The sequence below is a fragment of the Canis lupus genome, chromosome 5 (genome assembly GCF_011100685.1).
Source record: "Canis lupus familiaris isolate Mischka breed German Shepherd chromosome 5, alternate assembly UU_Cfam_GSD_1.0, whole genome shotgun sequence".
In the NCBI taxonomy this organism is placed as follows: domain Eukaryota; kingdom Metazoa; phylum Chordata; class Mammalia; order Carnivora; family Canidae; genus Canis; species Canis lupus.
The window spans coordinates 55949415-55970118 of record NC_049226.1 but is presented as its reverse complement, the minus strand read 5'-3'; the positions used below and the strand labels follow the sequence as shown (position 1 = coordinate 55970118).

General features: G+C 45.9%; 1 protein-coding gene and 2 long non-coding RNA genes across 5 annotated transcripts; 2 read left to right on the top strand and 1 right to left on the bottom strand.

Annotated features, from left to right (window-relative positions):
* Window positions 1-186: 186 nt before the first annotated feature.
* Window positions 187-1484, top strand: LOC119876303. Its single transcript, XR_005359769.1, has 2 exons — window positions 187-514; window positions 727-1484. It is a non-coding gene; the product is annotated as an uncharacterized LOC119876303 (long non-coding RNA).
* LOC111095955 lies at window positions 722-12616 on the bottom strand. Of its 3 annotated transcripts, none has more exons than XR_005359767.1 (4): window positions 11767-12615; window positions 11475-11552; window positions 11253-11397; window positions 722-1630 (listed from the first exon to the last, which is right to left on the bottom strand). It is a non-coding gene; the product is annotated as an uncharacterized LOC111095955 (long non-coding RNA). The 3 variants fall into 3 exon arrangements; XR_005359768.1 differs by lacking the exon at window positions 722-1630 and adding an exon at window positions 5029-5304 and having other exon boundaries at window positions 11767-12616; XR_005359766.1 differs by lacking the exon at window positions 722-1630 and having other exon boundaries at window positions 10114-11397; window positions 11767-12609.
* DMRTB1 (DMRT like family B with proline rich C-terminal 1) lies at window positions 12366-20572 on the top strand. The gene is made up of 4 exons (XM_038537491.1): window positions 12366-12999; window positions 14671-14876; window positions 18020-18257; window positions 19565-20572. The coding sequence occupies exons 1-4, from the start codon at window positions 12417-12419 to the stop codon at window positions 19747-19749; spliced, it is 1212 nt and encodes a 403-aa protein (XP_038393419.1). The 5' UTR covers window positions 12366-12416; the 3' UTR covers window positions 19750-20572.
* Window positions 20573-20704: the final 132 nt, after the last annotated feature.

The following is a 20704-nucleotide window of genomic DNA, read 5'->3' as shown; positions in this document are numbered from 1 at the left end:
GCCTCATGAGGTTAAGGAGACTTCCCAGAGGAGATGACAACGTAGCTAGGTCTGTCATAATGAGTAGGACGAGTAGGAGTCTGTCACAATGAGTAGATGGAGAGGGGGAAAAAAAGTAGATGCAAAGGTAAGTCCAGGTTGGGGGAAACATGAATGCAGGAACTATTGGGGAGAGGTGAGTAATTCAACATGGAAGCTAGCAAGGGTTGAGTCTGGAAAAATAGAATGGGGTCAAATTAGGGAAAGTCTTAACACCTTGTTTGGCAGTTTGACTTTTATCCTGTAGGGAGGCCAACATCTCTCAGTAGTGTGATCCGTAGACCACTTGCATCAGGACAACCTGTAATGCTTTACTTAAAATCTACAATCACCCCCGGCCTTCTAAATGAGAATCCTCAAGGGTAGGAATATGCAATTGTAACAAGCTCCCTTAGGTGGATTCTTCATTAAACTTCATTAAGTTTTGAAAAACACAGTATGTGAATGATGGGAGGTCAAAGATTTTTTTTTAAAGGTTCTCTGATCAAGGGATCCCTGGGTGGCGCAGCGGTTTGGTGCCTGCCTTTGGCCCAGGCCGCGATCCTGGAGACCCGGGATCGAATCCCACATCGGGCTCCCTGGTGCATGGAGCCTGCTTCTCCCTCTGCCTGTGTCTCTGCGCCTCTCTCTCTCTCTGTGACTATCATAAATAAATAAAAATAAAAAAAATTTTTTTTAAAAATAAAGGTTCTCTGATCAAGAATTTAGTACTTTTATCTGGAAATAGGTGTGTATACAACTCTGCACATTCATCAAGCTCTACACTTAAGATTAGTGAACATTAGACACTTTATGTGTTTTGCCATTTTTTAAAAATTGGTGGTATAAAATTCAAATCACAAACTGAGGATGATGGCCATTGGGAGAGAAGAATTTCTCAATCAAGTCTTTTTGAAGTCCTGTCTTTTTTTTTAAGATTTTATTTATATATCCATGAGACAGACACAAAGAGAGGCACAGACACAGGCAGAGGGAGAAGCAGGCTCCTTGCAGGGAGCTTGATGTGGGATTCGATCCCCAGACCCGAGATCACGCCCTGAGCCAAAGCCCGGAACCAAAGTCAGACACTCCCCCAGGCATTCCTGAAGTCCCGTCCTTACTGTAGTCTTATACCAGTGTTATATTAATTAAACAAGGCAAATAGACTAAGGTGGCTTTAATGCTTAGCAGCCTATGTGAGGAAACCAAAAACTAAGCCCGTAATTCCATCAGTGTTAAAAAACTGAAGACTAAGGACAGCCAGGCACAAATGGCCAACTAGTCTTTTCCAAGTAAGGCAACCACTTGAGCAACAGCCAATCAAATCATTTCTTTGGTTTGCTTTGTGATCTTATAAAAGTCTTTTCCCTAGTTCCTGTCACCAGAGGCATCTAACTACTTCCCATTTGGTTGGTACTGCCCAACTGAAATTGATCTTTGCTCAAATAAACTCTTAAAACTTTTAATATGTCTCAGTGTATCTTATAACATCAGGAATTTAAGTATGAAAGAAAAGATTCTCACCTTGAGTCATAAGAAAACAAAATGTTAAGCTATCTCATGCTGAATAAATCAGGGTTCCCAAAGTATGTTCCTGGGAATATCGGTCCACCTGAAAAAGGTCAGTGGTCGCTCAAACATGTTTGAAGAGCATTTCATACCAGAGCTTTCATTCTCAAGTAAAGCGGTATCAACCCCAATGGGGCAAAAATTAGTTCACTGAGGGCAAAAAAACCCTCAATACGATAGTTTGTGTCCCCTAAAACATCCTACTCACCAAAGTCTTATTCCTTGGTAGTTAATTTGGTGGAGGGGCAGGTGGATAGAAAGGGGCAATTAGGGGAATATCTAAAAAGGCTTCTGGAGATGGAGTGCCAATAATGAATAATAACAGGTTGAGAACACAGCACTAGAGCTTCCTCATGGAGCTTCACAGGGCACCTGAACATATTGCAGAGTGAGAAGTTCCACAGTAAAGCACTTTAACTTTCTAACGTAGGGTTTCCTAATTTTATTAGATCTCAGAACCCCTTTTAAAACTTTTTTTTTAAACTTTTATTTATTTACGATAGTCACAGAATGAGAGAGAGAGAGGCAGAGACACAGGCAGAGGGAGAAGCAGGCTCCATGCACCAGGGAGCCCGACGTGGGATTCGATCCCGGGTCTCCAGGATCGCGCCCTGGGCCAAAGGCAGGCGCCAAACCGCTGTGCCACCCAGGGATCCCCAGAACCCCTTTTTATATTATACTTTTTCACATTTCACAGACATAGTCTTCCATGGAACATATTTTGGGAAATGCTGAACTCTGTCAAAAATAGAGCTTAAAGGGGATCCCTGGGTGGCTCAGCAGTTTAGCACCTGCCTTTGGCTGAGGGCTCAATCCTGGAGTCCTGGGATCGAGTCCTGTGCTTCTCCCTCTGCCTGTGTCTCTGCCTCTCTCTTCTCTATGTCTATCATAAATAAATAAATAAATAAATAAATAAATAAATAAATAAATAAATCTTTAAAAAAAATAGAACTTAAAGAAAATAAAGAGTAAGGGAAGCTAGAATAATAATAGCAGTACCATTTACTTAGTCCTCTATTTCCTAAAGGTATAACTTGGATGTTTTCCTAACATGTAGCATGCATGGGTCACTGGTTATGAAAACAGAGGTTAAACAATTTATCTCATTCATAGGAGATACTTGTTCTGTACCCTTAAAATATTGCTCAAGAAAAAGTACAAGTTGAAGGGAAACAATTTAAGAGTCTTCAGTATGAAAAATTTTCACCTTTTTTCCTAGCTGTGTGACCTGAACAGTTAGCCTCTTTCTGAGCTTCATTTATTTATTTTAAAAATCTGTAATTAGGGTTGATTATAACTACCTTTAGAGTTGTTAAAAGATGAGATAATGCGCACAAAATACCTGGCCCAGCACCCTGTGCATTAATAAGCATTCCATGAATGTCCTTGTTCTGTTACTCCCCTATCTTTTCTGGCCCTCATTAATCCTCACAGAATTCATGTTTCTGTGATGCCCTAGTCTCTACTCTAGTCTGTCTCTACTCTTTCCCCTCCACTTGAGTGAATGATTTGTTCAATTAACTAAATTCCAACTGACTGATGATTTAGGATGAGAAATGAAGAAATCATAACTGGCAGAAACGTGAGCTTCTGTGACAGTCCCCCAGGATATGTCACAGCATAAAATAAATAGGACGGAGACTGCTCACCTGTGGCATAGCGGCTTGGGCCATAGAGAGGAACAGGACAGACACAACTGAGTAGACTTCCTCCTTTTCCAAACTGCCCCTCCTAGCCTAGTGCTTTATTCAGTTGAATTCTTTCTAGGGCAGCCAGCTTCCAGTTTGCCCCCAACTTTCCCATTTGTAACCCTGAAAGTCCAGTGACTCCAGAACCCCCTCAGTCCCAGGCCAATCAGGATGGTTGGTCATGATACTTTTATAAGTCCCAGCTGTGCCCAAGGCCTCCAGCCACAGCTAGCATACTGCAGATAAGAATTCCTGGCTTGGGAGCCAGACAGACCTGGGTCTAAATCCCGGCCTGTCCCATTTCTAACTACAAATCCTATAAATGTCATCTAACTTTGCTGAATCTCAGTTTCTTTAAGCTTCATCCTATTCTTTCCTGAATTGGTAATAAACTTCATATTATCATTAAATTAAATGACAATGAGTGCTTGCAAGGACATAGACCCTCAAAGAATGTTAGGTGTTTTCCCCCTTCCTGAACCCTTTATACTTAGGAGTTTCATGATCTCCTGGGGTACCGGATGTCTAAAAATCCCTGAAACAGAGGAGATGGCCATCAGGCAGTAGGGGGCACCGTTGCCACTATTCCTCCCTTCACTCCTCACACCAAAGCAATAAAGCTTTAGTAAACCACTGATCAAAGATAGCTAAACTCTAAACCCACACTTGGTTTTAACTTATCTAAATGTGTCCCACATGCCTGCAATAATGTTCAGGGTGTATCTGGATGATTTTAAATCATGTACATTTAATTTATAATCTTTCTTACTCCAGGAGGTTTATGATGTGCCAGGGGGTCAAATGTTTATTCCTAGAATTATTTAACCCCAATCAACTAATTGTTCTGATGAATTGTATGCCTTTTTTCTTTTTTGCTTGACCAGACTGGAAACAATGACAGCCATTCAACTAAGATTTACTGTAAAACTTGAACAGACTGGGAATTACGGAGTTCCTTAAACTGTCTCTGAAAATAACTATTTCTGATTTATTTGGCAAGTTGTAGGGGAAAAAGCAACAATCTCCAAACTCATTACACTAAATATGTTCTAACCATGTTTAAAGAAAATGTTGTGGGAAGTAATAATCCCTAGATGTTTAGATGAAAACTATTCATAACAAATCTTCATGCCTTTTTGCTTGTTTAAGGAATTATTTGTGCAAAGCAACATTAGTACTCCTAGAGTAGCAGTTGTTTATCTGGGGTGGGTTCTGAGAGATAAGGGCATAGATAAAGTAATTTTCTATAAAATTTCCAAAGTTCTTAACAATTTTAAATGTCCAAAGGACTCCACTTATCCCCACTTACCAAGCAGCATATTCATAATTGATCCATGCCCTCTGGTTGGGATCTTAGAAGAATCTAAAGGAATGGTTTAGCCTTGATATATAATGATATCCTTCTTTCTTTTCTAGTTTACAGATTACTAGTAATTTATACCTGACAAGATAAATATGAAAATATTCCTATAAAAATAACATCAATACAGCTAAAGATCCAAAATGCAAACTAGAGGGGTGGAGTGGCTCGGTGGCTGAGCATCTGCCTTTGGTTCAGGTTGTGATCCCGGGGTCCTGGGATCGAGTCCCCTGTCAGGCTCCCCGCAGGCAGCCTGCTTCTCCCTTTGCCTATGTCTCTGCCTCTCTCTCTTTCTCTCTGTCTCTGTGTGTATGTGTGTGTGTTTCTCATGAATAAAATCTTAAAAAAAAAAAAAAAGCAAACTAGAGTTTTATTAGACTCTTCTGGCTGACATATTCTAATTAATAATTCCAATTCTAAAGCACGAGACAGATTCCATTAGAAAGGCCCTAAATAACAAAGAGTAGATTCAAGTTAGTGAAGGCAATCTAATCAACATGAGGAAGGAATGCATCCAAGTGGCTTACAGGACAGTGGTGTAACAGCTTGAATTTGATCTACTGTTAAAAATCTTGCTCCTTGGAAGTAGAAGGCCTACACAGACAAATCTCTCTTTCAGTGCTGTCCAGTAGAAATACAACGTGAGACATATAGGTATTCTGAAATATTCTGGAAGCCACATTTAAAAAGTAAAAGACCATGTTAAAATATGTCATTTAACTCAATATTCACAATATCATTATTTCAGTATATAATCTATACAAAATTATCAGTGAGATATTTTACATTCTTTTTTATACTGTCTTTGAAATCTGGTGTGTGTATTTTATATTTTTAGCACATCTTAATTTGGACTGGCCACACTTTAGAGTGCTCAATAGTCACATGGGAGTAAAGCTATGGTTTTGGTCAGCTCAGGTTTAATCTATGCTTGGAGAAGCTTGAAGCCACTTGGAAAAGTTGAGCTACTGAATTAAATCTGTTGGAGGTGGAGATACTATTTCTTTCTCTTCATTCCCCATTCCCTCGCCCTTCTTCCTCTTTGGTACCATATAATGCATGCTAACCATGTGCCAGTCCCAGACACTGGGCTGGGCATTATAATCCTGTAAGAGTCAGAGATCTTAAATGTATAAAGTAAGTGAAATAACTAAATAATGACAATGAGAGCATAATAGTTAAGAGGACAGACTGGGGAGCTATACATACATGTTCCTTCTACTTCCTGTTTGCCTTGGGGAAGAAATTTCTTAACTTCTCTAATCCTTGGTTTTATTATCTGTCAAATGGACATAACAAAAGTACTTCCCTTAGAGTTGTTCTTCTGTGATTTAAATCAGACTATGCCTATGTTGGGGAGGAAAAATTTTTCTCTACATTTTATTTTTTTAAAGATTTTATTTATTTATTCATCAGAAAGAGAGAGAGAGAGAGAGAGAGACAGAGACACAGGCAGAGGGAGAAGCAGGCTCCAGGCAGGGAGCCCAACATGGGACTCGATCCCAGGTCTCCAAGATTACACCCTGGGCTGAAGGCAGCGCTAAACCACTGAGCCACCTGGGCTGCCCTTTTCTCTACATTTTAAAGGTTCTTCTGTCTGGTCTAAGAATTAAATTGTCACGAGACAGATGAACAGGAGAAAAAAAATTAATTTTGTATGTATGAGAATCCTCAAATACATGAGGGATTTAATAACAGAAAATTTAAATGAGGCACATATGACATCCTGAGCTAAGGAATAAGGTAGAGATCTGGGGCTTCAAAAGGGAGGAGGGCAGTAAGAGCAGATTAGTAATTAGGTGTTTGACCTGTCGTACAGATCAATCATTCAGATAAAACATTTCTGATAATAACTCTTATTCTGGCAAAACCCCTCAATTTAGATTCTTTTAGGTAGTTTAGGAAGGGTAGAAAGTTTCTCTTAAGCTTTCAGGGTCTTGAGTGACTTCAGCTCAAAAGAGTCAACAGTAGCACATTTTGAGGAGCCTTGTTCTGAACCCCTCCACCTGCAAAGCTGTATGCATTCATTATATATTAACAATATTAAATGGGATAAATGTGGATAAATGTACTTTGGAATTTGTAGCACATTATACAAATATTATTACTGCTTGTACTACTGCAGTACAGAGAAGATAAGTGACTTAGCCAAGGTAACACAACTAATGAGTAATGATCAAGTTCTCATCCAGTTTGCCTGTCTCTAAAGCAATTATTTCTTGCCATCTGTTTATAGTTACAATATGGGCTAAATTTGTACCGATGCTGTGACTTAAAATGAAAAGAAAGGTCTCTTGAAAGATAAATTCCTGATATGTTTGCCATTCTCATAGAAGCAGAATTTAGGGGGAAATTCTGGGTGTTTTGTTTTGTGTAAATAAAAATTTACTGTTTTAAAAAAACTAGACAAGGAACATACACATAGAGGAAGATTAATTTTCTTTGCTCCTTTCTTCTTTTAGACTCTCATTTATTGGGGGAACAGTGCCTTGCATTTATTGACATTAAATTCATATATGTTGTGTTAAACCAAATCTGCATTTTACTAAAAGAGAGAGATATTAAGGCTATTATTCCCCATTAACAATGTATTTATAGGGACATGTGCCTCTTTTAAGACAAAAGTTTTCCTGAAATTTATTGAAATTTGATAGTACTTGTAATAGTTACATGTGAAAATTTCTGTATGTAAAAATATTTTTTCATCAAATTAGGAAGTGAAAACAAAACAAAGGTCAGTGCTATTGGGTCTAATTCAGTGAACTGTACCACTTTGAGTATGCCTCATCTCTGCCCAGATTGTATACTTTCCGTTTGTTCCACAAAATTGTTTATTCTAGTCTTTATCTACAAAACTTCTCCAACTGCTTTTTGCTTGATTTCATCTCACTCTATTTTTCTGTCACTCTTTTGTCTTCCATCACTGCTACTTTGTGATTCTTAGGAGATTCCTAGGAGAGGTCACACGAATCCGTGAACAGGGCTGCAGGGTTAGGAGAATCAGGTGGCTAGCATATTGTTAGTCCAGGGCTGTGGCTAGCCTTGGGTGTGTGTTCCATCGGGAACAACCACCCCAAAGAAAACCATACTCAACTCCATTTTAATCTTGCAATACCTATATGAGTCCTAGTTACTTACCAGGACTACTTCTACTAGTTCTACTTTCTGAAAGAAAAACCAAGGTCACGGACATGTCTGGATATGTGGATTCCAGTTTGGCCTCTCCTTTGTCTTAGTTACACCCATAATTTCTCCCCAAGGACTCTCTCCGTGATCTGGCTACTGTTAAACTTTTATACCTTCTCTCTCTCCAGTCCTGACTTCACTGTACTTTATAGCCACATTACAGGCCTTCAAACATGCTCTAAGATACCCCTCTCCTGCTCCTGTACCTAATTACAGGCCTTCAAACATCCTCTGTCTAAGATACCCCTCTCCTGCTCCTGTACCTAATTCCTACTCATCCTTTCAGCCTCAGCAGAAAAACAAGCCCCTAAAAGGAGCATTTTTCTAAGTAGGCTCCACACTCAGTGTGGAACCCAAAGCCAGCCTTGAACTCACGACCTGAGATCAAGTCCTGGGCTGAGATCAAGAGCTGGACACTTATTTGACTGAGCCACCCAGGTGCCCTGGGAGCTGCTCGCTCTTTCTTTTCTTTTTCTTTCTTTCTCTCTCTCTCTTAAAATATTTTATTTATTCATGAGAGACACAGAGAGAGGCAGAGACAGAGGCAGACGGAGAAGCTCCCTAGGGGAGCCCGATGTGTGACTCAATTCTAGGACCCCAGGATCATGACCTGAGCCACAGACATTCAACCACTGAGCCACCCAGGTGCCCCTGGGAGCTGCTTTCTTGATGCAGGTTAGGCTCCCTTATGTGTTCCTATAGCATTCTGGTTCTCCCTGTACCCTACTCCCTAGCTTTTATCTGGAATTATTTGTTTACTGTCTGATTTGCCAGCTAGAATATATGCCTAAAGGTAAGGATTCTGAATTTTTATTTATAAAGTGTCTCAAACACTTAGCACATAGTTGGCACTCAATAAATATTGGCTGTGGGTGGAGGAGAGCAACTGAGCAGGGCATCTTAGGAAGCTTTCCCAGGTTGCTACTACCTTCACCCCCCTTTGCCCCATCTGTAATGGTATATATAATAAGACAATTTCTATTCATCACTAAAGCTTTCTTAGGGAGAGCACTGTATCTGTGTAGAAAAAATATTGAGTTAGCAGAATATGGACTTTGAGGATAGATTTCCTGGTTTTGAATCATGGCTTTGCCACTCAATGGCTGGAAAATCTTGGGCAAATTACTACTCTAGGTCTCAGTTTCTTCATGTGTAAAATGTGTAAAATGGGAGTGAAAAAAACAGCACCTACCTTAGATGACTGTTGTAAGGATTGTATGAATCCTCAACGGACTAAAAATGACTGCATATAGAAACAGTAAGTGCTAGCTGTTATTATTACTGTTAGTAAACCATCAGGGGTTGGGGGTGAGCTCAAGGAACCAAAGTTGATCACCAAATTCTGCTTGTCAGAGAGTGGTCCTGTTCACTCACCGTGGGCTTTCTGTTTTGTATGCTTGGGGAGAGTTGCTGAAGCCAAGCTAATTTACTGTGCCAATTAGAGATGAGATAATTTTGACACTGGCAGGAGAGGGAGGCAAGAGCCATTTGCACATTTAACAAATATTTACTGAATGTCTATTTTGTGCTAGACATAAAGGAAAATAAGATAGTCACAGCTGTTACAGAGCTCCCAAAAAATCAAGAAAGAGAGAAACCAGAGAGGCTGGGGGCTGGGGGTGGAGGGAGGGAGTAGACCAGTTTCTCTCCAATAACACAGCAGGATGCTAAGGCAGGATTTTCAAGCATTGGCTATAGGATGTGTCATGTAAATCCTCCCTTTCATCCTCTACAAAATCTTCAATAAAGTTTTCATTGCTCACTGGAGAGAGCTTGAAGAGGGGAAGATAGCAGCTATCTGGGTTATAACTGTTAGGGGAAAGAAGCTATAGGCAAAAAAAGCCCTTTCTTCCTCTTGTGTACTCCCAGTAAGGAAGCATTACAGTGCATGCAATATTTAATGATTATAAATGATACCTCCATGCATTGTATAATGCAAGACTCTTTACAATGAATACAAATTAAGCAGTACCAATAGCAGTCATATTAACTGAAAAGAAGAGGCATTATTCAAGACAGGAAGCTTGGGACTTGAAGGGAAAAGGAGCCTCGCTTGAAGCTGGGAGTCACATATGACCACCAAGCCGCTCCTTTGTGGTTAATTAGTCAAACTGGTGATTCCTCAGCCACTATGACTCCGTTATTTTATAAACCACTGCTTAAGAGGATGCAGAGTTTCTTTTTTTTTTTTTTTAAGGAAAGGTTTTTTTTTTTTTTTAGATTTTATTTATTTATTCATGAGAGACAGAGAGAGAGAGAGAGAGAGAGAGAGAGAGAGAGACAGGCAGAGGGAGAAGCAGGCTCCATGCAAGGAGTCCAATGTGGGACTCGATCCTGGATCTCCAGGATCACACCCCAGGCTGCAGGCGGCGCTAAACTGCTGCGCCACCGGGGCTGGATGCAGACTTTCTTAAACATAAATATCCTAAGGTTTAGGTGTGGAGAAAAAAAGGTAGTCTACTATATACTTATGGCTCCCATCTTTTTATGACTTCAGTTTTTCATTTTTACCATTTTTAAAAAATAACAATTTAAAGAAACGTATATATTTCTTTAAAAAAGCAGCAGCCTAAGAAGTAATCAGTCATCAAACTAAATAAAACAAAACTATCAATTTTCCTGAATTTCCAAGAGTGAAATAAATAAAGCTCTGTTGGAATTTACCTACACAAATTGAGACTTCCCAGGGAAGAGAGAAATAAACTAGTCTTTTTTTCTTTTTTCTTAGATTTGTTTACTCTGTAAACCCTGGGGTTTTTGCATCTTATAATGTGACTACTGATTAAAAAGATATATGGTTGTTTATTAATGTTCTCAAAGCATGATGCAAATTCACATCACCTATGGGTATATTCTGCCTCTAAAGCTATGAAGTAAATATGGAAGCATTTTGTAGTTAACAAGGCCAAAATATGTTAATTCGAATAGTTGGCTTTGAATAGGATTTTCCTTTAAATCATTAATAGGAAAATGAAGAGAGCTTGGGTGGTCAAGCATGAAATGTAAATGAGAGCAGTGTTCTTTTTTGTCTTATCCTCGAATGTTAAAATTTAAATCTGATAATGCAGAATATGACCTTATCATGAAACAATGCAGCTTATGCCCCAGATTTTTTGACAGTAGTATTGAAACTATGATTTTTAAGTACCACTTTCGAATGACAAGTTCAGTGAAAAAATTAGACATTTTGAATTGGTGGAGTCAGAAAATGAGCATGCCTGTTCTTTTATCTACAGGATCATATTTTTTTAAATCAAAAACTAAGACTTAGGGGTGTTAGAGCAAAGCAGAGACAACCTAGATCTCTTTAAATGGATGTAAAATTACCAGTGAAATCCCTGAAGGGCCAAATAATACAGGAAGCATATACTTTTGCCCTCTTATTAAAATGAGGAATATATTTCTTTAAAGCAGAAAAGGGCCTTACAAACCTCTTTTCAGGTCCCAGTTTCTAATCAGCCTCAGAATGGCAACCATTCCCTATTGTCAGGCTGCTGGTGAGAAATGCAAAGGAGCCAGCAGCAACCAAGAGCTCCAGAAATTCAAGGTGGACACCAGGCCTCGGCTTCTGCCATTCTGTTAGCAGAAAGAAAATTTCAGAAAAAGGTCAGCTTAAAACACACACATTTTAGCCAGGTTTTAAGTGTAACCACCTTCTTAAATATGTCTGATCCTGTGATTACAAGCTTTTCAATGTAGGTGTTGGTGATTAATTTTCCCATTTTTTGGACCTGGAAGAAAAGAAAAAAAAAGACCTCAGAGTATCATACCTTTCTTTCAAACAAGAAAATGAATTAATTTAGTAGCATTAGAAAACTATGAAGTTTGTGCCAGTTTTCAGATGTACCAAGATTTGGGCTGCTTTACAGGGAACAACCAAATTCGTGGCAAAGTTAAAAAGGATAAAAGCTCCCGCTAAAATATCCTGTCTAAAGCATGCTTTACCTTGGAAGCCATCAACAACAGCAACGCACCATTTGCCAGAAATGCATTTCTCTATCTTGCTAGTAGGGCACACCCTTGAGCAACCATCATACTGCGCTGAGCTCTTGAGAATATTCTGGAAGCATCACCGTGAGCCGCTGCTTCTCAGCAGGAGAGAGAAATGAAATCCAGCAGAAGCAGAAACTTTTGGAAGGAGAAACATGGTTTGCCCCCTTCAATGCTTTTCTCCTGGAACGGGTGTGTACGGAGAGGCCTGTTCCTCTGGAGCTTTAAATCTGTTGGACCGTTGACTATCACTCCGCCTTTTTTGAAGTTACAGAAACCTCTTCTGTCCACGCTGTGGCGGGAACAGAAAGTTTGGAAAATTAAACGGTAAGACTTGAGATAACCTGGACGACATACATGCACTAGCACTCCCCGAAGAATCTCTTCCACCCAAGCCTTTGCATGCAATTCACTAAGACACGGAAAGCCTCCACATTTTGCACTCCAAAAAAAGGAGGGAAAATGCAAGGGTCCCGTGCAGTTCCCGGGACCTACGAGACCACTTTGTTACAAGTGTATCCAAAGTCCCCAGCGCCAGGGACTTGCGGGGCGCCGCTCGTCCTCGCTGCACTCGCTCGGCAGCTCCCGGAGGTGGCGGTTGTGCTATGAAGGCAGACCCCGCCGGGCTGGCCGACAAGATGCTGCGGACCCCGAAGTGCTCGCGGTGCCGGAACCACGGCTTCCTGGTGCCGGTCAAGGGCCACGCGGGCAAGTGCCGCTGGAAGCAGTGCACCTGCGAGAAGTGCTACCTGATCACCGAGCGCCAGAAGATCATGGCCGCGCAGAAGGTGCTCAAGAGGCAGGCCTCCGAGGAGGAGCAGGACATGGCCCTGGGCGCGCAGGGGCCCGAGCCGGCGGCGGGGGCCGCGGCCGCCGCGCCCCCGGGCCCCAGCCTCCGCCAGCTGCTTCCGGTGGCCGCCTCGGGAGAGCGGGAGGCCGGCCCCGAGGGCCGCGTGGCCGCGGGCTTCCCCGAGAGGCCCCCGCGCGGCCCGAGCCCCGGGCCGAGCGCCTTCCAGCCGGTCCTGGGCGGCCGCGGCCACGCGGGGCTGAGCGCACGAGCTGCCGCGGCCGCGCCGGGTCCGCTGGGGCTCCCGCTCGGGCCCGAGGCCGCCGGCAAGGGCTTCCCCGGCCGCTTGGAGCTGCGCAGGCCGCTGCGGCCCGTGCCCAGCCCGCCGTTCGCCGACTTCGGTAAGAGTCCGGCCCGGCGGCCCAGGCCCCCCGGCGTGGATGGTGCGGCCATGGGCCCTCGGGTGGGGGTGGGGGTGGGGGTGGGACGTAAATGCTTCCGGGCGTACTCGGGTTTGGAAAACCGTTCTCTACAGTCCGGGGCTGGGTGCCATTTTGCAAAAGATTAAAGGCTAGAAAGAAATACGGTTGTTCCGGAGGCTCTTAACACGTAGCCAGCTGCGGGCCTTCCGGCCTTGAGAGAAAGAAAATGGCCCCCAGCGCCTGAGCCGTGGCTCCTCCTCCAGGAAGACGCCCCAGTGCCCTTGCGCGCTTCTTCCCGCCCTTTTCTTGGGCTGGTGGCGCCTCCTTCAGGACGCCCCTGTGCGCGGGCCTGCTCGACGGGGCTGCGCCTGCGCACTCTTCCCCTTGCCTCTGCGGGAGGCTCCTCCCAGCCAACTTTGCGCGTGCGCACCTTGCCCCCCCCCATGCCTTCCCGGGGAGTGGGAGCGCGGTCTCTGCTCCCCACTGGACAGCAGTTGGTCTATTGATACTGCCTTTTTTCCTTCCCTTCCCGCCATATGCATAAATTCTTGGTAAACGCATGGTTCTTAATGTGGTCTTCACTATTAAAAGTACAATTTCAAGTCACATACAGACTTGAGGCTCCTTTTGGGTGCAGACACGTGGTTTTTTTTTTTTTTTTTTTTCCTTTGTTTTTCTCTATGGCGGTGTGGTAGAAAGCACAGGAGGCGAGCTATTCTGTGGAAACCTCTCCCCGCTGTGCTAAGGGGATTGGCCTAGATGCCCTCTGAAGGCCATTTCTGCCTTCTGGGACATTCTAGGAGAACTCAGGCCTCTGGGAAACTAGAGAGGGATGACAGACCTGAAACAGCAATTCTAGAAGATATCTTTCCACAGAGACAGTGCCTTTCTCTATTCCACCTCAACAGGGACTGAGCACGTAACTGTGCCTGACACTAGTGATGAAGAAGTGACGGGGAAAGTCACATTTGTTGCCTTCAAGGATCTCCTCCTTGTGGGAGGGACAGCACAGATCAAGGAATCCCACAAATCAATGTGTAGAGCTCGAATGGGTAATGGTTTAGTTGTGGTCTGAAGGGAGAGTAGGAGCTAGGTATTGAGGACTTTATTTAAGCACAGTGAGGTTGGGGGAAAAGCCTTCCAAACTGAGGGAAGGAACAGCAGGTGCCAAGGCCTTGAGATTGCTGAGAAAGAAGAAGATGCGAGGTTACAGTGTGTAAGGAGGCCGGGGTGGAGGCAGGAACAAGCTCTCATGGGGCTTTAGGGCCAAAGGCATTTTCTAAGAGCAGTGGGACGTGGCTGAAGGGCTCTAAAAGCAGGGAGGATCAAAAGCATAATGGATGTGGCAGTTCTTTGTAAGTGGATTTGAGTGTTGTACTGCTACCTTTGTACAGGGATACGCTCTTTTCCCTAGTTCTGTGTTTTAATTTTTTAATTTAACTTAATTTTTAAAAAATATTTTATTTATTTATTCATGAGAGACACAGAGGCAGAGGGAGAAGCAGGCTCCCTGCAGGGAGCCCGATGTGGGACTCGATCCCAGGACTCCGGGATCACAACCTGAGCCAAAGGCAGACGCTCAACCACTGAGCCACCCAGGTGCCCTATTCTGTGTGTTTTTAACGCTTCCCTCGTTGCTTACCTTTTCAGGGCTCCCTCTGAGCGTCAACTCCGATTGTGTAATGGGGCCTGAGTACCTGGAGAGAGAGCCTTCCAAGCTGTATCCCAGCTGCTCCAACATGCATTCCTACTGCCCATTCCCATTGGGCTACCAGGATGCATCCCCGACTCCGGGGATCCCCCTCCAGCGGGGCTTCCGGCATGTGTCCTGCAGCCACTTCCATGGAGGAGGCTTGGTAGGTCCCATCCCCCATTCCTTTCCTGGTTTTTCTTTATCCCGGATGCTGCTGCTGTTATTTTGGATCCTCTGTCCTAGTAAGTGAACTGAAGTACCCATCTGTGCCAGGGCCTGAGCACTGGTAGGACAGGTACAACACTGACCTCATGCGGTGTGCACCTTTCGGAGTGAACACGTGTAGGCACGTCCATCTGTGTGTCAGCACATTGGCCTGGGCTGTCTGTGCTGTGGTATGTGCTTTTCAGAGCTAGGGGTTCAGGTAAGGACTGTAGACAAATCTCGGGTACACCTGGGGAACAGCCACATAGTGCCACGGCCTGAGTGAGTGACCACCAGCTGGAGCTGGAAGGGTGCTTCATCTTGCTGGGTACCAGAAGGAAAGTATCACTCCTGGAACCACACTGTTGAGGGCAAAGCCAGGAGCACATGGAGGTCCCCTGCCAAAAGATAGGGGTCACTTGAGACTGCTGGGGGCTTTCAGGAAGAATTTAAGCTTAGTCTCGAAAAATATGGAAGCCTTCTTCCAAACACCTGTCACCTTAAGGAAACATTTGTTGAAAGAATGGACAAGATGTAATCTTTTTATAAGACCAGTGGTCATTTACTAACAGCTGTGTTCTTTAAGCCTGTGTTTTGAATACTGAGTATGTAAGAATCAGGCCGTCCCTGTTGTATGAGGTACAAGTTGGGGTGACCAGGTTTGTGGCCTTGGTTACCAGCTCCTTCCAGACCAGAGTGGCTAAAAGCCCTTTCCCCTTTGACAACCCTGAGGCCTGTCAGGGCTGCAGAGGCCTGGGTAACCAGTCCTGATGGGGCCCCATCAGACTGGATCTGTGGGGCAGGTCAGTTCTAATGCAGCTCAAGTTCAGGGAAATGTAAGCCACCATTACCTTTCCTCCCTCCCTCAGGGCTAAAAGCCTAACCCTGGGTATTAGAGTGACGTTTCTCTTGGGTGGCAGGTAAAGAAGAGTGAGGACAGAGCATGCTTTTTTGTGAAAAGTGGTTGAGAAGAAAGGAATGCTTGATATTTACATACGGAGAGTCTTAGCTGCAGTGTGTGGAGCCATTGTGAGGGGCTTCACACAGGTCAGGCACACCGGGGACAGGGTCCCCACTCCTGCTGCAGCCCCAGCAGCATCTCTTCTGTCTGTTTTAGACATTGTTAAGTTTTCTAGAAGTCCTTTTCCATTGATTCTAAGGAAAAGCTTTGAAACCCACTGGTCTTGATAATTTCCAGGGTGCCTGTGACCCTCCTGTGAGCCATCAGGGTACGCTGTATCACCCCACTGTAGCATAGAGGAAGACGACTCAGAGAAAGTTAAGTACTTGTTCATGGTCACAGAACCTGGGAGTGAAGGACTGGTGTTCACATTACATAGCTGATCAGAACAGAGCTGTCACCCCAACTCTGGGGCCCTGGCACTTACTTCTGCTCTCCAAGGTATCTCTGTCATGAGAGGCAGAGCAAACACGGCCCTTGACTCTTACACCACCCCTGCTATACCTGAACTCTGGGGACGCTGGCCACCCCACTGCAACTCCAGGAGAGCACAACGCCTCCAGCCTTCACACAAAGAGAGGGGCCTCTGGCCAAGTAGAGCACGCACCCACCGTCTGCTCACACAGAAGCTTGGATGGAGCCTGGCGTCCAGGGTGGAGCTCTGATTGACAGGCTTGCCAGACGGCCTTTGTTAAGAGTGTGATCTCAGTTGGTTTATCTGGGCCTGAGCTGCCACCACAGGCCCCAGGCAGGAGCTGTGATCCAGGGAGAGACTTGGCTGAGCAGCTTGGAATTAAAGCACTAATAATCCCCCTTCCCACCCCCTTCACGTCTGGATAGAGGATCAGGCATTTATTTCTGAAGCTGTTTCAAACCCAAGAGCCTATGAATTGCTTTCATCCTTGTCCTGCTGTCCCTCCTGACCAAGCTCTGAGATATTCCCCATGGATGTCCTCAGCCTCCTACTCCTGTTCCTACCCCATTTGCTGCTGCTTCACTTCCTCTGTTCTCTTCCCACAAAACAGCACAAGCTTGGAGTTGGATAGACCTGGGATCCAACCCTACTTCCACTATTTCCCAGCCATATGGCCTGGGGAAGTCCTCTGATCTCTGAGGGTCTGACTCAGGTTCTGTCTGAACAGTAGGGGAAAGAGTACCCACCTCACAGGGCTGTGGACAGATTGAATAAGGTGTGATGCATGGGAAGTGCCTGGCAGAGGGTCTGGCACGTACTGGATACTTAAAGGTGGGCTTTCTCCCTTCCTTGTTAGAAAATGCAGACTGCCTCAAGGCTTCAGTGTGCTCATATATGATTCACCAGTGTGGGGTAGTGTGTGGGGTACTCCAATCCCTTGACAAAGAACGCTTAAGAGCACATAAAATACCTTATAGGACACTAGGGTTCTCCAAAACACAGCTTGTAAAATGCTGCTCTGAAGTATCTGATGCAGAAGGAAATACTAGGACCTACATCTGAAATGTATTACCACTTTTTATTACATTCATGTCTTTCTCTGTTAAGCTGTGAGTGGTGTGGCCATCACTGCAGATGCCCCATTCCAGCCGTAGGGTCCTGTAGCGTGAGCTTATCCTTTGGTTGCCGAGGAAGCAGCAGACACACAAGCTGCCCGCTGGAGCCGTGTTGCTGTGGTCTCCCAGCTCCCCTTGCCTAAGTCACAGCTATGGGAATAAGGCCCCCGACTCTGGTGTCTACATCCTTAGCTGTACCAGGAGAAGGAACCACAGGGGTTGGGATGTGTTGGCACCTTCCCCAGCACAGAGCAGCAGAGCAGCCACAGGACCCACTTTTGCCTCTCACTTCCCAGCTCTGTGGCCCTCGGCCTGAAGCTTCACCCCACTGACACTCATTGCAGTGAGGATGGTGCTAGAACCTCCCTCCTAGGGTCAGAAGGGCTCAGTGTGACTATGTGGCTGTTCCCCAGGCGTACCTGAGATGCCTGAATTTCTTCTTGCCTTCAATCACTGGATGGGTATTTGCTGAACACCCTGTTTCATGTGCCCTGTGCCTAGGTATTGGGTCACAGAGGTGAATCTGCCCCTTTGGGAGCCCCCTATTTAGCAGTCTGAGGCCTGTCTGACCAGCCTGTCTGGCTAACCCTCTCCCTCTGGGCGCCATGCAGGTCCCGGAGCCAGTGGGAGACTTCCAGCCAAGCTACTACCCGCTGCCGCCGCCGCCGCCACCTCCACCACCACCGCCGCCGCCTCCACCACCACCGCCGCCGCCACCACCGCCGCAGCCTCAATTTCTCCCACCAGGCTTCTTGTCTGCGCTCCACTTTCTGCCGCCTCTGCCACCGCCGCCACCACCGGCATCTTTCTCTCTCACCATTCTGTCTGATACAGACAAGGAAACCACTGGTAAGAGGGCCCCAGGCTTTCAGCTTCTGGGGAGCCAGGAGGACTTCCTGGAGGAAGGGGGCCTAATCACAAAGTAGAGGTGGAGAGCAGAATTTAAAATGCATTGGGTCTGGGGATGAGCTCTTCAGTTATATCCCTCTTTTTATTCCATATGCAAGCATCCAAGAGGGGCTCCCCAGTCTCAGGTGAGAAAACCAATGGAACCCTGAGAGGTTCTCACATATGTAAATGGAAGATGGCAGCGCTTGGATCTCCACAGAATTCTGTCTGGCTCCGGAGCTCATGCTAATTCCCAATCCCCCCCACCCCCACCCCTTATCAGGGCCTGTGGGCAGAGATGTGAAGGATGGCATTCCTGTGGTGTGTTCAGGAGACCAGCTGTGCCAGGCTGCTCTGGCTCAGCTGGGGCTATTCTAGAGAGGGAAGCAGCAGATGCTGAGGCTGGGGCAGCAGCTGGAACTGGGTGGGGGTTGCTAGGGATAAGTCCTCGTGGAGAGAAACCGGCCAGGAGCCAGGGACCCTGTCCTTCATTGCTCTGCCACTGGCGCACTGGGTGACCTCAGGCCCTCCCACTCACTCGAGGCCTGTCTCCTCATCTGTAAAATGGGTCCTGTTAACAGGGTTATTGTGGTAGTCAATATTAGAGGTAAAAGTGCTTTAGGTTTTCTTACGAGGGTTCTTGCAGCTTTAAAGGTTCTAGGATTTTTTTTTCCCCTTTCAGTCCTTCCCTGAGGCTCCCTAGGAAAAGGAAGTGAGGCCTTCTGTACACACGTGCTGTGTTTGAGATGCCTAGATAGGCAGAGATGGTGTGTGGCTTGAAGCATGCTGGCCCCAGAGCCAGACAGTAGCTTTGTGACCCGCGGCAAGGTCATTCAGTCCTTGGAGCCTCCCCCCTCCCTCACCTTCTGCAGAAGTGGGCTTAACGGCCCCACCTCAGGAGGTGATTCTGAGGACCCATCTGAACCTGCACCCCAGGACGGCATTTGTGTTCATTCTCCCTGTTTCCTGTCATCCCCTGCTGACCTGACGTTGGGAGGGCAGATCTCATTCCCCAGAAGCGTGCAGAAGTTCAGAGCCTCGGGGTAGCTTGCTCCTGGCCACCCAGCTGGCGACAGGCAGAGCCAGAGTGTGAGCTGGAGTCTGTGTTGGGCTGGGGCTAGGCTGCCAGGGTCCGGACACCTGGCCCATGGAGGGCAAAGGCATTCTCCGCAGAGGCTGGGAACCCTGAGAATGCCTGACCAAAAGTTTGCATCTGAAAGTAGGTAATTCCCCTGTTTGTAAATCCAGCCCCTCTTTGTCCTTCACAGATGGCCAGGATGCAGGGGTACCAGAGGAGCCCGGGGTGCCTGAGGCGGAGGCGGGGGCCCCTGAGGCGGAGGACCCTGAAGCGGAGGCGGGGGCCCCTGAGGTGGAGGCAGAGGCGCCTGAGGCAGAGGCGGAGGTGCTGCCGGGTGAGCCCAGCCAGCTGCCTTCCAAGGAGCAGTCCAACTAGGCCCTGGCATGCTTGGGCCAGCGGGGTGGGGGTTGCGGGTGTTGCAGCAATGATGTTCTTAACGGGTTTGGGGATGTGTAGGGAGGAAGGGTAGTAGTAGACATAAAATGGCAGTTTAATTTCCATTTCAAGACAGGAGGGAGGAAGGTGATTTCTAAGGTTCTCTCTATCCAGAGACGTGGGATTGACCAGGAACATGGAGGATGGTTAGCAGGGGAGGGCCAGGGCTTTGAGGATTGGGGGGCTGGTGGAAGCTCACATTTAGGAATGAATTTAACTGAGTCTGGGTTGTGCTGCTGTTAGACTCACTCCCAGAAGTGGTCTTTGATTTCCTCGGGCCCGCTCCAGGACAGGAGGCACCATCTATTTCAGCCTTCTGCTTCCGCCTCTGCTTGGTCCCAGCTGGGGGCAGCACAAACACTGAGCCCCAAGCACATCCAGGTGGTTTGTGTGGGCAGCTGGGACCAGGTGCTGACAGCAGGTTCTACAGCGTCCTTCCCTGCTGCTCTATCTCTTGTGAGGGCTGCCTGGCCACTGCCTCTCGCCCCTTCTCCAAGGGGCTGCACCAAGCATTCTGACTGCTGGGGCTGCCTCCTCTCCTCTCCATAAAGTTTAAGCCACTATAGGCATCTTTTCTGGTTAAAAAAAATCTATTAAAGTTTGACTATTTGATATTTTTATAGTGATTGCCAACTTTAAAAAGTAGGCTGTTTGTAAGCACTGATGCAGTTCTCAGAAGAGAATGGTGCTTCTAAATCATCTATGTATCCATTTCTTCTCTGGGGACAGTTGACTGTTGAAATAAAATAAGCAGTGGAAATCATCGTGCAAGTTTCATTTTCTTTAAGTCTTGTGGAAGGTGGTTTTGGGGAGAGCGTCTGGGCCTGGCAAGTCCCTTCCTGGCTTACCTCCCCTTTCCCTGTTGCCAAGGGAGAGGGTTGGGCCAGGCTACTAG

What these genes read in the sequence shown, in the direction of transcription:
- DMRTB1 (XM_038537491.1), top strand. Translation starts at nt 12,417, where the DNA reads ATGAAGGCAGACCCCGCCGGGCTGGCCGACAAGATGCTGCGGACCCCG. An exon ending in CCCGCCGTTCGCCGACTTCG is followed by an intron (nt 13,000 to 14,670) that starts GTAAGAGTCCGG and finishes TTACCTTTTCAG; the next exon opens with GGCTCCCTCTGAGCGTCAAC. An exon ending in TACAGACAAGGAAACCACTG is followed by an intron (nt 18,258 to 19,564) that starts GTAAGAGGGCCC and finishes TGTCCTTCACAG; the next exon opens with ATGGCCAGGATGCAGGGGTA.